This window comes from Mytilus californianus, unplaced genomic scaffold (assembly GCF_021869535.1).
Source record: "Mytilus californianus isolate M0D057914Y unplaced genomic scaffold, xbMytCali1.0.p SCAF_7, whole genome shotgun sequence".
NCBI lineage: Eukaryota > Metazoa > Mollusca > Bivalvia > Mytilida > Mytilidae > Mytilus > Mytilus californianus.
The window spans coordinates 26,035,148-26,056,198 of NW_026262723.1; the positions used below are offsets into that span (position 1 = coordinate 26,035,148).

Genomic DNA, 21,051 nt, shown 5'->3' on the forward strand with positions numbered 1-21,051 from the left:
ACTGTTGACCTTCAAAGGTATTTTGCTCATAAGTAGTATATTTTATAATATATATAGTGACGTCAGACCCATAAAATGTTACAGATAATGTGATTAAGACAAAACAGTTTGTCATGTTCAAGATAGATACATACCTCCTTGGTCTGTTAAAACAGCAACCTAAGCTGGCAATTAAAATTACTAAACAAGACACACTTATTGCGATGCCTGTAAGAAATAAACAAGGACAAATAAACCAAAATGTCATAGCACGTATAAAAATAAAAACAATTATCTTTTTTACGGTGTATTAAACTAGTTTCCAAACAATTTGTTAATTTATTTACCGTATTCCTACAAAGTTTAAAATAGGTTTTCTTTTTTTTTTGTTCAGTTGATTTAATCCGTATCACAAGGTCTCAGTGTAGTAATTCAACGAGGTTTTATAGTATTATCTTATACGGAGTTGTATATATAGGAAAAGCATCATAACACGAACTTGATACCTGTATTACTAATGGGATAAATAAATATACAACAGAACATACAGATGAGGATACAGGCGAATTTAAAACAAATTTTCTTTCATTAAAACTGACACCATTTTTTTCCCACAAGAATAAAATAGTTAAAATAGGGGGCAATACATAAACATTAAATGAGATGCAGTTTTTTAATATACATTTATCAATCCCGTTATGTCCAGACGCCTGAGATTTTCAAAGTGTTTATTTCATTTATTTATGGATCGATTATCTTGAAGAAAATGATCCTCCAGATTATGCATTGTGGATAACATTTTAAAGTAAAAACTAATCCTAAGTACTAAGATATAACTTTGAAGTAAACTATGCATATGTCTATATCTACAGTACCTATATGAAACACAAATACTGAGTTTTCGAAGATGAAAGTGCTGTTGGTTGTATTAAGTTCATATTTCAGAGTCACATCTGGATTTATTGATACACTCTGGCGTTCTGGATCTGTTTTTATTGTTGTTGAGATTTTTTTTCGTATCTGTTTGTTGATCGGACGAATATTTCGGGCCCATTGTCATTTGGTTGCATAAATTATAGTCTGTCGCAGGGTTAATTTGTTTTGCTGAAGTCCTGCAGATGTCTTAATATAATAAAACATTTATATTAGAACCAAATTGAACTTAATATTCCATTTCTAGTTTCACTGAAAAAAACTAATCGTATGATGTTAGTAGTTATAGTCGTATGTTCTGTCGTGTTTATATGTATTCAATATTGATAGGCTAATTTTAAACGATGTTTCCTGCTTTCATTTGACATGTTAATATTTTCCAAGATGTTGCCTTTTATTCAGAATTTATAATAACCTGCGATTAAGGAAATACATTTTAATAAGGTAGGGTCCACGATCGAGTTGGTGAAAGAGATACCAGGATTTAACCTAATGAAATATATATTAAGAAATTAATTTTTATCATGGTAAAATGATGACAAAAATAAAAAAGAAATAGAAAAAATAAGAAGCTCCACTTGAAATTATTAGGTTTCCAAAAAGTTATTGAAAATACGGTAAACTTTTTATTATTCTTCCAAAAAATGAAAAATGAAAAAAAAGGACGCGGAATATACCAATTGGTCATTCAAAACTTTATAGGTCGAAGGGTAACTGACTACGTCATGATGAAAACCGAAAAATAATGGTAAGAAAAATTAGTCCACAAAACAATACATAGAACACTTAGGAATGAACAACGCGAACCCCAGCAATACAATAAATAAGCAAGCACCAACAATGTTATTAACGTTATTGTGAAAAAATAATTATCTTCTTAGAGAATATGCATGATTCCATGTCTGTAATGTTGGTCTCATTGCGATGTGTATGCACTCGTCAACGTTTATATTAGATTAAGGATTCCGGAATATATCAGCCACCAGACAAAAAACATCTTACGGAAAAGTTACAGTAAATTGGTTGTTTTGCAGATTTTTTAATTTTTCAAATTTTAAATATCATTGAATGAATTCTTCTAAAAAAAAAAATCAACATTGGTATAGAATGCACATGAAATTGGTAAAAACATTTCTTAGATTTGTCTTAGAATTATCAAATTCATCGACTTTTCTTTAGATTTGATATTCTATTGATATAGACATTTCTGTTTGATAAAAATAAAAATGTGAAGGGTCAGCGACTTTATTGTTGGTGTATCAACCAATGTGTTACCTAGATGGTAATGAACAATATGATGACGTCACACCTTTTTCAACGTTTGGTGATATTTTTTCACCTAGAACAACACTTTGAATGACAATAGATGATGTATACCGTAAACACAAAGTCGGTGACCCTATCATTTTTTTTTTTCATCATTTCAGTGGAAATTTATGTATCAACACAATATCAATTGTAAAGAAGAATCTCTGCATTAATAATTGGAGATTTTATGATTTTAAGACAAATTTTAGAACGTTTTCCGCCAAATTTAGAAACTTTCTATACAGAGATGCAGAAAAAATAGAGATTACTATTTTTTTCGATTTTAAGCTATAGTTGAACATTTAACAAGACAAAGTTGTATGCACAATATTACCAAAACCTGTTCAATATAAACATAAGGTAAAGTGGTATGAATGCCAATGAGACAACTGTCGACCAAACCTATTCACTGTACCTTGACCGTAAGTCATCAATAAAGCCAAAAACACAAACATTTGTTTTTCTGCTTGTCCTATTTTGGAATCATTATTTGAAAATAATTTCCTTTCAATATTGTTTCTTGCTAGTAAATCGTTTAAAAAATACATTTTGACTTGTTTGTATCCATTTTATCACTTTTCGTCGCAATTAGTTTCTTAAACATGCATATGAAATGTTATGAGACAAAGAGGTCAATCAACTGAAAATAGTAGAGTTGTAAACTGATTTTTGATTTCGACATTCCTTAAATACAAAGTAAAACAGAAAATAACCAGATTGATGAAAGGGGAAAATAATTCTTAAAATAATCGCAATTATATTGAAAATAACGAATCTTATAAAACTTTCTTCTGTGTACTATTTTTTTTCACCTTCAATATTTTTAATGATCATACCTTTATCTTGTAGCAATGTACACTTGGGCCTTGTCAAGTTACATTGCAGATGAATTATGAAATCACTATCATTTACGAAAATACACACAGAATCGAAATCGTGTAATTTTCCTGTAAAAAAGTGTTTTGAGATAGAATATATATGGAACGCCACAGCTGTCTTATGTGGAACTCTGATATTACGTTATGTTGTTTTGTTATTACTTGATGATAGTTTGTCTTTACATAATATGATTTTGACATTACGTTATGATGTTTTGATATAACTCAATATGGAAAAGTCATTACTTAATGATATTCCGATATTACATGATATGGTTTCGTATTGACTTGATATAGTATTGTCATTACTTAATATGGTTTTGTCATTACTCGATGTGGTTTCACCATTATTTAATGTGGTTGTGTCATTAGGCAATGTGGTTTTAACATTACTTGATGTGTATGTGACTTGACGTAATGTAGTTGTTCCATTACATGATGTGGTTTTGTTATTTCTTAATGATGATTTGCCAATTCTTTATATGGCTTTAACATTACGTAATGATGTTTCAAAATTTGACGATTTTACACTACATGAGGTGTTTGTTTCAGTATGATGTGGTCATGTCATTCTTTGATGTGGTTATCCCATTACTTCTACGAGGTAAAACCACGTGACCATTTTGGAAAAAATATGTTCTATTTTTAGACCGATTTCAATATGTCGTTTGTGTAATGCGCTTTGGATGAGTACCGCTATCCATTAAGTTAAAGTTCAAATTAAAGTTCAAGTTGTTGTTCAGAGTTATTTGGTATGAAAAAAAGAAAAAACGACAGACAAAAATAAGAAAAAAAGTACTAAAAAAATTTACAGTAATTCGGACATATCCCTAACCATTTGGTCCTGCCATTTGTTCCTTAAATCTCAAATGGAAGCTGTAAATTAAAAAAAAATAAAGATTCTTATTAACCCTATGTCTCGCCGGATAATTCTGCTGTCAGTGTAAAAGCGTAAATTAAATGTTGACTGACTGCATTAACCGGTACACTTAACGGAGGAAAACATGTTTTTCTGTAGATGCTTTTATCTTGATCTTGAAGAATAACTCCTATACAAGTTTTATAACCATTCATGGAGGTTTACAAATTGATCATGTCAAAACAGTTTAATTCCGTAATATTAGATGCATTAAAAAAATATTATATAGAAATAAAGAAATGTGGTATGATTGCCAATGAGACAACTCTCAACCACATACCAAATTTCGAGTTGAACTTCGAGTTTGAGTCACATTTAAAGATAGAGTTCCGAATTACAATTGGACTTCAACTTTAAATTTGAGTCACCTTTTGGCGTAGAGTTCGAGGTAAACCCTTATTTGAGTCTCATTTGGATTAAGATTAAGAGTTGAAATTCGAGTTATCTAATATGAGTTCTATTTTTTTTTTTTTATTGTGGATCAAGGGCTTTTGCTCGAGTTTCCGAAAAGAGGGTTCAGGGGTAGGTATGCGTACAAAAGATAAATAATTTTACAGCATACAAAACACAACATAGAACTTGAAATAAAGTTAGATGTGGTGTGATTGCCAATGAGAAAATTATCCACCATAGTTTAAATGCAGTGGATGCAAGAAATCATAGGCGACCGTACAGCCTTCAACACACCGTATAGTTGGCTACAAAAGACCACCACGTGAAAATGTGAAACAATTCAAATGAGAAAACTAATGGTCTAGTTTATAGCTAAATAATCTATAAACAGCTGCCCCAAAGCGCATGATACGCCCGTCGTCTTGTGTGTGAATTTTTATGCAATAATCATAAATTGTTTTTGAGATACCGCGCGACATGTGAAAAAAATACACACACCTGTTTTAGTTACTAAGTCCCGTTACTCAAAAGTTTTAATCTTATTTTCACCAAAAAGTATACAGATCGTTTGACCATCATTAGAAACAACTATGTTAAGTTTCATGAAATTTGGATAATTCGTTCTTAAGTTACGGTGCGACATGTTTACGCCGGACAGACAGACGGACAGACGGACAGACGACATTTGTATAACATAATACGTCCCGTCAAAATTTTGACGGGCGTATAAAAACAAATATAACACACGTGAAACAACGACAACCATTGAACTACAGGTTCCTGACTTGGGACAGGCATTTAAAGAAAGTGCACGCGGCGGAGTTTAACATGCATGTAAGCGCTAATCCCTATCCTAACCTAGTGTATCATAGCACAGCATAAGAAGAAAATGGAAAGACAGTTTTGATTGCCTCAACTAAATAGATCAGTATGACTATGTAACATAAATCCATCAGCGTGATCTCGTGGGTTTTGGAAGGGTAAGCGGATCCTGCTTAACTTGTGGCACCCGTCGTGTCATTCGTGAAAGTACAAACCAGTGATTTGTTTTTTTTTGGTAGTTTACATTCAAGGAAAAGATGACGGGATTGTGGTTACGACAACTGGAACCTATTCGTCGTCACCTGTGAAACAGATATTTCAAAAAGTTTTTTTTTTTCAATTAGTGCGTGGTATATAAGAAACTGCAATTAATGAAAAAAAGTTTAATATTCATATGTTCAAATGAACATACATGTACACGCAAAAATAAACCTGGAGAATTCTTATTTTATAGAATTGATGCTTTGGTTACGACAACTGGAACCTATTCGTCGTCACCTGTGAAACAGATATTTCAAAAAGTTTGTATTTCAATTAGTGCGTGGTATATCAGAAACTACAATTAATAATAAAAAGTTTAATATTCATATGTTGAAATGAACATACATAACGTCTTCATCATTTAAGTTGTTAGGTTTCTAGTTTGAACTGGTTTTATATTTTTCATTTCGAGACCTTTTTAAACTTACTATGTGGTATGAATTTTGCTCATTCTTAAAGACCATACAGTCACACATATATGTTAACTTCTACGTCATTTGGTATGTGGTTGAGAGTTGTCTCATTGGCAATCATACCACATTTTTTATTTTATTTCTATGTAAGGTTTATCTATAAAGACGACAACTTACTTAGCTGACATTCCAAACTTTTGTTAGACATTTTCGAACTATATATTCCATTCCTCGAAAAAAGAACAACTTTAGATTGGTAGAATGGTGTCCATACATAATCTTTGTCAGGTAATGTATCTATTTTATTGTCATCTTGATCTCTAAAGAGTTAACAACCTATTCAATATTTGGTGACGTTAAGCTTCGTATGGCGACCGGACCACACTCTTGACCCTAAAAATGATAAAGTATTTGATATATGATATTTATTTAGAATCTTATATATTCACAATTCCAAAGTGTTAAACATTCATTATAAAGTTATGTATTATCCTTTTATTTTCAACCGTGCTAAAAATATAGATAAAACATAAAAGATCCATAGAAATTTATAGAAATGTTAAAAATATATAATTATGAGCGATATACTGATTTTGATATAAGTGCTTTAAACAAAAATATTATGAAACTAATTGAGAAAGACATATTTTAAAACATTAAAGCAGATTAGTGTACAAGAGTTGTTGCTTATATAGAGAGAAGTAAGTTGAGGACTTACAAATTGTTTCAACACGATTATCGACTGAAATTTATTTTAAAAATATTCTGACAATTAAACATAGGTTGAAGTAAATTTTTGTACGCTTAAGATGTGGAATAGCTACCCTTAAAACAGAAAATAGAAGGTATAATAGAAAGGAAGTACATGAGATGACAGGTTTTAATTGTATTATAGAAGATGAACATCATGTCCTTTTGATATGCCCATTATGTGTAAATTTAAGACAAATGATGACCGCTGAAGCTTTACGTTTAAAAGTAAATTTAAAGTTTTTACATCACTCTCCCAGGTTAGGGATCGGTTGGGCTCCCGGAAAAATGTTTAACCAACATAATAAATTCTTTACAATGGGACAGTTTACATAATAGGAGAAAAAAATAGATGTACAATGCTATAAAAAATTAATTTGGTTAGTAGAAGTTCTTAAGGACAATTTAAGATAATCTGATAGACGTACTAGGGGGCAACATACATTTCAGCAAAGGGCTAATAAAGACTTCTATAATTACTTTTTTTTATTCAAACACCATTTCTGACTGGATTTCACTACCTGAAACAATAGGTATATCTGAAACCCTGGAATCCTTCAAAAGTGACATACCAACTTATTAAACCACCAAAGCCATTGTACATATTAAAAATTGAGAATGGAAACGGGGAATGTGTCAAAGAGACAACAATCCGAACAAAGAGCCAAAAAATAGCCGAAGGCCACCAATTGGTCTTCAACACAGCGAGAAAGTTCCGTACCCGGAGGAGGGCTTCAGCTGGCTCCTATAAAATTGTATACTAGCTCAGCGAAAATGGACGTCACACTAAACTCCGAAACCTATAAATGCACCAAAATTTAAACACACATACAAGGCTAGCAAAGACTAAAGCTTTTTGACTAGGGACTGATGCAAAAATGCGGCGGGGTTAAATTTTTTTATGAGATCTCAACCCTCCCCTTAAACTTCTAGCCAAGGTGGAATAAAAAACAGCAATACGCACAGTAAAACTCAGTTTAAAAGAAGTCCGAGTCCGATGTAAGTCAAGGTAACAGAAAAATCTTAGCAAAATGATAATGATGAACATAAATTAACAAAGGACTTCTAGCAGTTACTGACATGCCAGTTCCAGACCGCAATTACACTGATTGAAATATTATGTCTTCATCATATGAAAATCAAGCACGATCCCTCTTGTAAGGGGTTTAGTATCATACCATCAGAAAATATACGAGGAGAACACATCCCGTTTCATGTCAATAGCTGGTTTCAGAATAAATGTTTTTATTTCCGACGCAAAGACCCTATGAGTGAATCAATATTAATTCCAAAAATACCATCTTGAATGACTTGACAACCGTATCGTTAATATATCACTTCTGAATAAGTCTGTTTAAAAGTTTGGTTAGCGTTTGAGGTGAATGACGACATTTTGGTTTTATTGTGATTAACAATTGGATCACAGATAAATATTTTGGTATTCTCTCATTTTTATCCTTTTCACCGGGATTTCAGGAAAAAGGCAATAATTATTAAAAATACGTCATTAATATTTTAAAATGCGTTTGACAATTGACTATTTAGTCCCTGTTCTAAAATTTGTCATATTTCCAAACAGAACTTTTATTATTTAGAAGACAGACTATGCAAAAATGTTGACGTCCTGTAAAAAAAGAAATTGTTCGTCCTTGACCTTTAATCGTGATTTGACAGAAATTGCACCGTACGAATAGTTGACAACCGGGCAAAAAAGATAGTACAGATGAAATGCTTTCGAATGATATATGATTTAGCCGTATGTTAGATGGGTGCATTGAAAACGAAATTCTATGGGTAAACATTGATGAAAAATGTGAAAATCATAGAAAATGGGTACTTTCAAATGGTCGTAGAAAAGAAAAAAGTGCACCACCATATGATTTTTTCACCATCAGTTACTTTCTTACAGTCATATAAACCACAAAATCAGGTTAAGAAAAAAAGTTTAATTCTAAAAATGTTTGGCTCCTCAGAGGTGTACATTCTTAAAGCTAAGTTAGCAGTAAAATCTACTTGTATTTGATAACAAAATATGTGAAGATTTAAAAAAAAAACAGTTTTGGTTAATTTCTAATTAAGTTCGATTCCAACAAAATGTGTGTTTTCAGCGAACAAACAATTCATGCAGTTCATGCTCTTGTTCCTCATGCTTCGATGAAATATGCCGAGATAAGATAAGTTAGGTTGGTTGTGTCGAGCAATGCCATTTCATTGGAAGTTTCCATCATACCCTTTTTTATAATCGTTGACCGATGTTTCATTTGTTTTTCCTGAAACTCTTAATTAAAAAAAATGTACAAACCTGCCTCCATCAACAACATCAAAACAAAAGACATTTTTGACAACATATCAACAGCCATTTTGAATAATAAAAGATTTCCCCTTGTTGCAAACAATACGGAAATATTTAATAAGATACTAAACAGAACGAAATGAAATTTCAATTAAAAGCTTATTTCGGAAGCAAATTAATGTAAAATTGTATTCGATATTTATTATTATTTATCAACTTTTTTCTGATGGGGAACTTTTGTATTGTTTTACTTTTCAGGGTTAAAAAAGAAATATAAAAATATTACTAATAAAATGTTAAATGCGGAAATGAATGTTTCTGATTTTAATTGAAAGGCTAGTTTTATTTGATTAAACTTGCTAATTATTCATATCCTTATATAACAGATACTCTGCATTTACCTATGAGTTCAATACTTTCAATGAAACTTTTAAAAACATATATCTTCGACCTTTACCTAACCCAACTATTAAATGTTTTTTTTTCTACAAAAGGCGTTTTTTCTTAAGAATTTGAAACATTGACAAGCTTTGTTTGATAATGTGGTTTTAATAAATTAAGTATCGTTTATGTGATATTATTGTACCAATTATATATCTGCCAATGTATTTTATGTCATATAACAACAAATAAGAAAAATGTATCTAAAAAAATAAAATAAGAAGCCACATAATATAGGTAACGAAATATCGACATCCACGCGGCGGTCAGTTTTTATTGGTAGATGATTGCTCGGAAGGAACAACCGACCTTCGTAGGAAAACTGACAATCCTAGTCAATTAATATTAAAGTCGAGCGCACCTGCCACGTACTTGGACAGTTTTCATGAGACATTCAGATACATTAATGATATCAAATTTGTATTACACTTATAACGTGTAACGGTACTAGTTTGACTGCTCTGGATCCACATTTTTGCTTTTTATATCCCTTCAATAGTCATCGTAGTCATACAAATAGACATTTCCACCACAAGCGAAAATCAAAATAGAAACCGAGACTGACACAGAGACGAAAATCGAAACCAATGATAGCCGAGTGGGTTGATATTCTCTTATATAATTTTCAGTGAGAACTCAAACAGCAGTCAAGGGCGTTACTCAAACATTTTTACAGTTACTTAAATAGGTGATTTTCGTTTTTAAAAATTATTAAATTACTCATGACTTTTTACATCATTTTATGACATAAAATAAGGAATTTATCAAATTTGAGAGGAGTATAGAGATACATTGTAAAAGGTTACTTTGAAAATAATGATACAAATATTACTTGAATAAGTTATTTTATACATCTTTGAAAGAATTAGTAATCACAGTTATTTGAGGAACATAGGTAATTGTTTGGGTTACAAATTATAAATAACGTCAAGTCTTAAATAAATCACAAATGTCTATCTATTTCTATCTGTCTACCTGCAAGATTTGCAAGGAAAGTGATATTTTAATAGTCCAAAATAGACCAATCTTTGACCCAAAAGCATCTATATGAAAAATAAATGCATCAAGAAAAGCAATTAGTCTTTCAGGAGGATTAGTTTTTATATTTCATGGGAAAGATGACTGTGAAAATTTGTTAAAGGTAGAAAAATATGTATGAAAGAATACCGTTAAAAATAATTTAAAAGTTACTAATATAAGTAATATCTAAAATAGCCTCGTTTTCAACATTTTCAAAAATTACTCGTTTAAGCAATGTCCCTGACTGGTCATTTTATTCGTTTATATTGTTTTTAATCTAAATGAATATATCGATGATTAACAGAAATCTTCTGGAACACCTGAGATCACCCCACCTGTGGTGGGGTTCGTGTTACACTATCTTTAGTGTTCTATGTTGTATTTTGTATACTATTGTTTGTCTTTTGGTCTTTTCCTTTTATGCCACTGCATTGTCAGTTTATTTTTGACTTTGTTTTTGAATGTCCCTTTAGTATCTTTCGCCTCTCTTTGACTCGTTAATTCAAATGATATATTTGTTTTTGAAATAGTGAAGATTAAATCAACCACTACTGAATGTACTGGTACAAAGTGTATACCATTTAAAATTTTGATAAGGCAAAATAACATTCGAAATTCAAAAGCATTGAGGACCCAAAATTCCGAATGGTTTTGCAGAATACAGATTCGATAATCTATTCCTAGGCAAGAACATCCTTAGTATGTCGATAATTTCAAAGTTTTATAAACAGTTAAGCTATAATTATGACAATATCAGTGATAATTCATGCCAACACAGAAGTGATGACTACTTGGCTAGTGAGACTATAATATAAAGTTGAGGCTCTTAAGGCCCTATGTCGCTCATCTATATAGGTATATGTGTGTCTTCAACATCGTATACTATCTGACACTGTAGACTAGACTTTAATTAACGATTAAAATTTCTTTGTGGGTGATCTTTTCTTGCTGATAATAATTTACACAAATGTTTTATCGTGCAGTTTCTCTCTATCTATTATAGGTTTCAAGGTTAAAGGCAAAAATACAAAATGTTGGTTGACAACCGAGATCATCGGACACTTTTTTAAACGAGTAACCCCAATGGTGTTCTGGCAAAATAGTTTAAGAGGAGAAGATTTTTGTAACTGACGACTTATGACGATTGATACCGATGGACGACGACGACATACAAAGGACGCTTAGTGCAAGGTAAAGTGGGCTAGATGAGATTATAAATAATCATGGATCAAAACATGACAGAGAAAAAATCTTATCTGATTGAATGAATTTATAATGTTCTACACACTAATATCAGCTGTTGTATTGTAGATTATAGCAATACAGTAATTTATAGATGGTACTGGGAGACGCAGGCTTGTGCCCTGGCAACAAAGAACCTGCTCATAATTACACCATATGTCATGCAGAAACTATTAAAATGTTATTAAGTGATGCTTTATTACAAAAATGTATCTATATGCGCATAGTAATGTTGTTTTTAAAAATCAACCCTTACTAAACATGCTAAACAAATATCTTTTAATGGAACCATGCTAAAACACCAACAAAAAAGAAAAAGAACGGGAAAAAAAATAGGTCAAAACACGTAATATGAGGCTATTTTTTTTTTATTGGAATTTATATCTTGATTAGTTCAAGAAAAAAAAAACATTCAGTGTTTCGTTGATTTCCTTTCCGAATAATACACTTTTCCGACAGTATTGATGTTATACGTTGGTATGGTTGACATTCTTGTCATGATTAATTATTGGACAATTGCACTAATTTACACTAACTCTCAGATATATGTTTTACATTACAGCTATATGATTTAAGATTTTACAACTTTTAAGCTACACTCTCATCTTTTTCATCAATAGATGTTGCTAAAGAATAAATTTTAGATTTGCTTCTAGATGCTCTTAAATCGAGTTCTATACCAAATGGCATTTTAAGTGGTCTTATTGAGATCATATGCAAGAGTCTTTCTTTTAAAGACATTCTTCTGTCGTCTGGTTCGTCATAAATGTGTGTACTTTTAACGTTTATTCTCTCTGAATACGGTAAAACCGCAAATGCACTGTCAGTACTTCTAAGTTCGGACTTATATTTGTTGGAATCGACGATAGCTTCGTCTATACTTATATTACTTTGATTATCCACATCAGAATCGAATACAAACTGTTGATTGTTCAATTGTGTTTGCCAAGCATCACAATAATCACTCGCTTGGCATTTTAATTTTGGACTACCAGATCGTGATGCGCGCCTTTTGATTAAGGATTTGCGCATATTTTGACCTTTTTGTACAACGCTTTTGCTAATCTGAGAAAACAATTTGTTCACTTTAGAGGTTGCAGTGTCCCACGGCTGTTCGAAAACACTGATCACATTAGCTCTACCATGGTGGTATTCATTGTTGTCCGCGAAGCGTGGCGTTGTTTCAGATCGCAATGTGAAATCAAGATGTTGATATTCACTGTTTTCCGTCTTTTGGTAATTCGTGTTTCGACAAGATGCTGTTGCACAGGAACGCGGTCCTTCAATTTCATTACATGTGGAGGCTTTGTCTTTAGGAGTGGAATAATTTTCAGCCAACGCAGCAATTGGTATGGTGTGCTGTGGAGGTCCTTCCATGGCAATGACAATATTTTCTACAGACCTTGAAATAGGAAATGTATATGTTCCCCTATATGAAGTAAATAAATGACGTATCTATACTGAGTAAAAAAAAAATGGGCAAAAAATATTTGTCTTTTTCTCTATTTCAAAAATAAACTATAATTGTACACCTCTGAATAAATCAATAATTTGTGCAAACTAAATTAACTATTAGATGCAAGTTTTAATTTTTTTTGTCTAATTGACTTTGGAATTATCTAATTTAAAGTGTTTACATGAAAATAGATGTTGCTAAACTTATTTTACTCAGTATATGTTGACATTTAGATGTCTTGTTTATTCATATGAGTGATTGACTTTTTCTTTGAAAGACAACCCACGAATTTATTTATTCACTAATAAAATTTTTATAAATTGCGAAGGTTTCTTTAGATAAGAGTCTTTAATATATATTGAACAATGTTTGAACTTTATTATTCGTGTTGAAGTTCATCATTTAAAACTGAAAGCATTTTTCAACATGAACTCCTAAAGTATTTTCTTTTTTGTTCGAAAAAAAATGTCTTTATAATTATGTTCTCATTTTTATGGCTTTTGTAAAATAAATTATCAGATATAATGTTACCTCCTCGTAATGCGAATGCAGCATGCAAGAACTGCAATTAGCATTACCATAGCACACGAACCAAGGATAAAACCTGAAAAAAGAGAGCAAATATAATTTTTTTATGTACCATGTTAATCTCTTTAAATTTTCATTTGTTTGTCTAATGTATCTAATACCTGTACTTTGTTAATACAAACTCGAGATTTTCTATTTACATCGACCAACAGATAAAAGATAATGTTAAGGACAATTGCATTTCAGACCTAATGCTTGTATGTCTAAAACAAAAGGATTGTTTGAACAAAAAAACAAGATACCAATGAATGTGAAGCATCATCTACACGATTTGATAACACATTTTTAATCAAAATTGATCGAAAAAAACATGAAAAAATTTTGAAATCGCAAATGACAAACGTTGTATGAAAATCAAACCATATATCACCATATATGATCCCCAAAACACACTTTGGCGAACGTGAGAATCGAAGATTCAATGAATTATTTATTTTTTAGTGTACACATTTCGTAATGTAAATTATAACTGCATTTAAACATACATGGCTTGTGAAAAACTCAGTTATCCAGCATATATGTCAAGCCAAAACTAAATTACAAAATCTATATTTTAATTGTGTACACCATATATGTTCATTCAACAATTAAGTTAATCATATGACACACAGCGATGCAATGTTACATTTATATGACAATGCTACATATAATAAAAATATAGAGATGATTCACGTTCAAAAAGTAGATACACGTAAGTTCTATTATTTGCAAAATTGATCTTTTAAATATGTTGGCTAATCTATGTAAATCGTGTTATTTTAATACTACAATACTAGCTGGCTGCAAATAGTAAACTATGTCAAGTAAAACTTATACCCGGTTGATTCGAATATCAAAACTATAACTTCTCATTATAAATGTTCAAAGCATAAACCAAGGAATTATTGATGTTTTAAGATGTTTAAAAGTTTAATTTTAAACCCGAGCGTATGTAATAAAGTAACTTTATTAAAAGAATTATAAAATCATAGCAAACGGTATCGTATTTATAATACATAATTAAATGTTTATGTATTGTTCAAGAATATGCACAATATTGCAATATTAATCACATAACTCATAACTGTTCGACAACATATTAAACTGCGTAATTTATTATATCGTGTCTGTTATATTCATATCTATAAAATGCGAAATGTGGATGTGCCAATGAAATATTGCAATTTAATTAGTACGATAAACACAGTATCATGTTTTCGGCATAAGTAATATATCTTTCAATACGTTCCATACAAACAAAAGTAAAAGATAAAACTATTGCCGTCAATCAATGAGATGACATACATTGTTACATTAAGCTTGACATTTCTTTAATGGGAAGTCTCATCATTGAACGTCTTGATTATTAACATTTTAAAATCAGTAATTTTGTAAACAAAACACTATATTGACATTTATATTGTTCATCAATCCTTACATTTAAAATAAAAATAAGGAGACAGTAATGATGGTCAATGAGGAAACTCTACACAAGAGACCAAATGACATAAACGTTTATAACTTTAGGTCACCGTACGACCTTCAACAATGGGCTAAACCTATGGAGCATAGTCAGTTATAAAAGGCCTCGAAATGACAAATGTAAAACGATAATCATTCAAACTAGAAACTATCATCCTGATTTATGTAGAAAATAAAGAACGAAACAAAATATGATATACAACAACAAACGACAACGAATGAATTTCAGACTCCTGAAGGTGGCGGGTTAAACTAGTTTGTTGGCGTAAAACACTTCCGCTTACCTGGGGCAGTGGAGTAACAGTAATGTTCAAAATAGGAAAAAAATATAAAAAAACAGGCCGGACGTAAAAGATATTCATACATTCCAAAAACAAAAAAATATGTAAATATAGATCTGATAGTACTGGCGGTTACTTACAGCTAGTTTGAAGCCAAAATTACTTCATGCATCTTAGACTTAAATGTCAATCAGTATTAATCCAACATCCAATTGGTTTATTGTAAAGACATCTTTAACAATCAGAAAAAAAAACAATAATCTTGTGAAATGCTAAGCTACAGGTGTCGACGGATTGAAGAGGCACGAATGACCAAATGTGGCATATAAGAATAATATTCAGTTTGATTTAAATTTACTGATAAAAAAATCAATATTTATACCAATAAAAACAATATTCAAAGATTTAATTACAGTGCTGAATTGGAACATTTTAGATTACGTTTATTCAAAGGATCGAGTTTTGAAATAAAATGTCAACAGGTACTGTTTGGTTCATAACAAAATAAAATTGCGAAATATATCTCTCCTTAAATTATTTCATATTAAGACAGTACATACCCATTTGAATCAGAAATATTTCGTCATCATTTTCTTCACTTATAGTACTATTTGCAGTTGTAGTGTTGTTTCCACTGTCAGTTGGGAATTTCTGCTCGTAGTTTTTGCTAGACTCTTCTTTATTCATATAATCTGTGATTGTGCTTATGTCGCCATTAGTGGTTTTCTCTGCAAGAGAACATATAATCTAAATTACAATCAACACAAACATAGCGTATTCTTATTTTCTCTGTAGATAACATGTATAATAGTACGATGAGCTATATATCTATGTAAGGTTTAATTGCATTGTTGTGGAAGATCAAACTAGATTTTATCGCAAGATGTACGCTAATGTTTGCAACATTATAATAGGTTTTCAATTAAAAGAGAAAAAGATAATACCCTTCTTTTTAAAACTATTTCCGCAATACGACTGCCTCGTATTCATACACACCTTTAACTTGTCAGTCGTCCTTTTATTGAGATGTATGGATCGTTTAAAAGGTATTTCTAGTCGGTATATTCAGTCTTTTTTGGACTTTCGCACGATGAGTGATGCATCCCATTCAAGTTCCATTCCATAGTTAGTACTTGAACGCCATAACAGCCTTCAAACTTTAAACATAACGTTAGCAGATTACGTTAACAAATATAAGAAAATATTCCGATAACGATGTTTGCTAATTTGTCGAATAGATCATTGTGTGACGCAGTAATATGATTTAGATTAGCATATGTATTATAAATTGATTTCTGCTGTAACTAGCAAATACTTTGTGTGTATGTGTTAAATGGTATCGTTAAGACAAATGCATTACACTTTAACAGATACAATGCCATGGCTGATACATCTTTATTTTTTCTCGTTTTGGTAACAATATTTGAATGCAAGTGTTTTTATTCTGAGGACATTGTTCCCCACACTATTAAGATAACATAATTACAACTGGTGATGTATCTTCATAAACTCTCCCTTCTTTACCTGTGTCACAGTTTTGCTTTTGGAAAAACAACGAAAAATATCTATCTAGGCCTGTATAAGCAATTTTTGACTGAGAACTGTTGCATTGTCTACTTTGTAATTTTACTCCGTTGGAATTTGTGACGAATACATAACTGTGATTTTGTATACCTGTAAATATCCAATAATACATCAATAAATGATGAAGCTAAACAAATGTCAGCAAGTTGAACATGTTTTATTACATTATGTTCAAAATATAGACTCAGTATATGTTTATTTTCTACAATACTTATTGTGGCATCGAAAATGTACAGACACTTTAGTTATGTTTTGTTTAAGCAGCTCACAGTTGTAAATTAGGGCAGGTGTGGATTTCTGACCATCCCTTGTGGACATGTTGCAAAACTATTTTTACGGTTTAAAAAAAGTTTACCAAGTATAATTCATATAACTACAAACACGTCTAAAATTAAACTAGCAACATACTATTTGTCGTTAGGTGTATTCAGATTGTTCAGAAAAAATTCATTTTAAAATCAAAATCAGATTATTTTATTGTATTTGCTATGAAAGATTGTGTTTATTTTTTATTTTTCAGTAACATAAGCCCCGTGACCATGTACATCACAACCAAACAAATTATAAACATGCTATATGTATTATAAAAGTTTCATTAAATTGTTGATATTCGAAAAAAACGAATCTTTTTTTTTAGAGAAAGATAAAATAAATTGCCAAATAAATGCCCTTCTCAAATTTGGACAGGGTTTTTTCCTCGTAACAATTCAAGTAAAACCATTTTTCGAATATAGGATTTTTTTTACCGCAACTTAACCAAAAATCATAAATTGTGATGCATGTGTACATGGGGTATTTATTTGTTTATTTCTTTTAAACACATGTACATGGATCGATATAAATTAGAGTGAATCGAAATTTAGTTCGTTTTCGGGAATTAAGCGTTTATAATTCGCCATTTAATAAATCAACGTAAACAAATGGTAGAGTACCCATATACATAAGTGGTATTATTATTAAAATTGAAAAACCAGTCATAAGAAGCGCATCACAGTTTTTATTAAAACAACATAACACACTATTTTTTTGGTCGGAATGGAATTTGATGATTCGTTTTGGAATGAAAAATGTGAGATAGAGCTTAAAAAGGAGTTTACTAGCGTTTGGTTTAAAAATCATAAATATATTTTACTGTTAAGTCCAAGAACTAATAGAAATGAATACCAGTTATAACGAAAAATGAATGAAATCGACACTACTTAGATTTTACATTTACCAAGGCGAATGCTTTTACCTGTTATCGCGGTCTGCTATCTTGCAATACGAGACTACTTGATCATTTTGTATTGTGTCGACTATTTGTGCATTTGACAGTTAACATCTAGTGTCTTTCACTGAGTTTGTAAAACTGACAAAAACCATATTTCAAATGTCAACATAAAATTGCTTGTAATCAATGGTATAAAATGACTGCGACGACAAATCGATTATATAAGACAAATCATCGTGCCGTTTAGAATGTCTCTCGAATAACCTGATGGTGTCAGCAAAGAATATATTAAAGAAGTAAGTCTGAGCCAGATATACTACATGCTTTCTCAGACATGTCACGTCAATGTCATTGTATGAAGAATTTAAAATAGAATTAGAACTTAACATACTGGAAATTCCAAGATCGCAGGATAAATTTCTATCAAGTATGCGCATAGCAATGGATTCATCCAACCAAACAGAGATAGTAGATTTGTAAAATGTCAACCAATATGACGACAAGCTGGAATCATTGTGTGCGGCTTCAATATTCGGGCACGTCGAATCATTCATGTCAGTTCTGCAATTGTTTACAGTTGAATCTAAGTTAAAGTAAAGTAGAAATACACAACTCAAACAATGCCAAACAGTAATGTCAGAGGTTATAGCGGATTAGAGATTGCAAATATAGATATGGTTCTGAGCATGATATTATCTTTCATAACTTGTTATTGTGTAATTTTTGTGCACCCGTTATACCTGTCAGTCTGCAATACAGATATTTTACACATCTACATGTGTGAAAACGGATAGCTAAAAATCTCAGGATCATTCAAACCGTTTTGTTTCATTGTGTCATTGTAATATAAGACTAGCATTGTTTTTACAAAATGAATGCGATCACGTACTTCGTTCATCGAAGGATTATATCTGGGGTTACTATGAGGTCTCAATAGTTTTTCTCGTTCGCTTAACAATATATCAATTTAAGCTATAGGGTTTCGCTCCTTAGTTGATCCACGTCGTCGAATTCAATATAAGTTGCACAGTTAATATAATTAATCATCCGACGTCAAAAACTTAAAATCCGTTTAGTTTAGATTTTTAAACCGATCAAAGACAGAAATACATTGAAATATCACCTTCGTTATACCTAAATGTACTAATAAAGTCCAGTAGGTTTAATCTGTATTAAATAAAGCTTTATTTACCAAAACTTCTAAAAAATGAAATTAGTTCATATCAAACTTTGTCCGTCAAGAGCAAATTAGGGAATAGATGAAAAATAAGATAACGTATGAAAACTCCTATCACAACTTGTTTGCCTATGCATTTAAGAATCTACAAACTCAGCCTTAGTTAAATTTATGATATATTCAGCATGCTTTTCACTATTTATTTTCATTGGTCATGTGTTTGAACTGTTTAGCATAAAACTTTCCGTCTTTGCAAAACTTACCTGAAATATTGCTATGCTTCGCTTTCTCTCTGGAAAATTGAACCTACCTGCGTCTTGTTGATTTTCACAAAAGTCTTCTGTTCGGTCGACGCAACTTTTTTTTGCTATTATACACGAATGGACAATTGAACCATCTTCTGAACATTCATTCTTTGTTTTCTTAATACACGAATTGAATGTGTCCTGAATGCCATACGGTTCTAAAGATCAATGATATATTTGAACATGGTATTAAACACTTACTATAAAAAGAAGAATTTTTCATTATCGTTGTTCATTGACGCAAACCTAAATTGGGAATGTTTTTATTGATTGATTAACATATAAGAAAATAAGACGATATAAAACAGTGTATAATTCCATAAATCTCGTTTGTCGATTGTAATGGCGATGACAACGAATACTCGAATACTTACTTAGAAGATTGTGTAGTCGAGTGCAAGTTTGATTGATACTTAGATCCTCCCGCGCAATTTATTTCAACATGATTTTAATTCGTTGGAATTTTTCTCCCTTATCGCATTATAGTGTTAACTGTTTTGTTGATAGCGAGTCTACATTTATAAAACAAAACATATGCCACAAAAGTGAATTAACCATCATCTGTGGTCTTGACTTAGTTTATATATATTGTCGAATAGTCAAATGTAAAGGTGATAATATGTTATGTTTGTGATGCAGAAAACATATAAAACATATATTGGTGTTGCAATACAGACACGCATAATAAAGCAAACATTAAACACACATCTCTGTGTCTGTAAGAATCACCTAAAATGTCATAACAAAAAATTAAAATGATTCTAACATTAATTTAAAGAATTAGACGTCAATTCAAAAACGAGTATGTTCGTTTGAAACTGCTCATCGTTATAGATAAGATAGGAACAATCGAAGTGCATCATGTACCAGATCTCAAAATGCTCACAATCAATACTATCAAATCACAAACAAAAAATATTTGCGAAAAAAAACACCGATGATTTTCGAACGTTCAGCTGTTGAACATGTATCCTTTATTTACAGACTATTGGTTTCCTTAGAACTAAGTAGGGTACGACAATACTAAAAAAGACAATACAATCACAAAACACAATACACTGAAAACTGCTAGTGTTGATACCATCTAAAAAGTCGAGTACTTGAGAGTTTTCAATCAAGTACTCTTCAATTATTCCGCAAAAGTAAATTGCCATCCAAATTTTACTGGTTTAAGTACATTTAATATACATCCATGGATCGAACAAATACAAATAAAGGAAATACGAATAAAAGGAAATGCAGTAGCAACATATGTGGTACCAACTTTGCTGCACCAGTTGCCCATTTTCACATTTAATGTTCAGTGATGCTCGAAATCAGGCGAATAGAAAATACGA

At 31.1% G+C, this 21,051-nt stretch overlaps 2 protein-coding genes across 4 annotated transcripts in view; both read right to left on the reverse strand.

Annotated features, from left to right (window-relative positions):
• The window catches only part of LOC127708906 (uncharacterized), an 82,081-nt gene that overhangs the window by 40,424 nt on the left and 20,606 nt on the right, over positions 1 to 21,051 (reverse strand). The window lies entirely within an intron of this gene.
• LOC127708907 (uncharacterized) overlaps positions 1 to 21,051 on the reverse strand; it is a 46,394-nt gene that overhangs the window by 20,226 nt on the left and 5,117 nt on the right. Inside the window, exons 5-10 of one of the 2 annotated variants that reach the window (XM_052214066.1) lie at positions 19,720 to 19,872; positions 18,624 to 18,815; positions 16,963 to 17,112; positions 15,999 to 16,166; positions 13,640 to 13,712; positions 12,693 to 13,054 (exon numbers count right to left, since the gene is read on the reverse strand). In XM_052214066.1, coding sequence (XP_052070026.1) covers positions 12,693 to 13,054; positions 13,640 to 13,712; positions 15,999 to 16,166; positions 16,963 to 17,112; positions 18,624 to 18,815; positions 19,720 to 19,872 — 1,098 coding nt within the window. Of the gene's footprint in view, positions 1 to 12,555; positions 13,055 to 13,639; positions 13,713 to 15,998; positions 16,167 to 16,962; positions 17,113 to 18,623; positions 18,816 to 19,719; positions 19,873 to 21,051 lie in introns of both variants that reach the window. The other variant, XM_052214065.1, reaches the window with a different exon arrangement.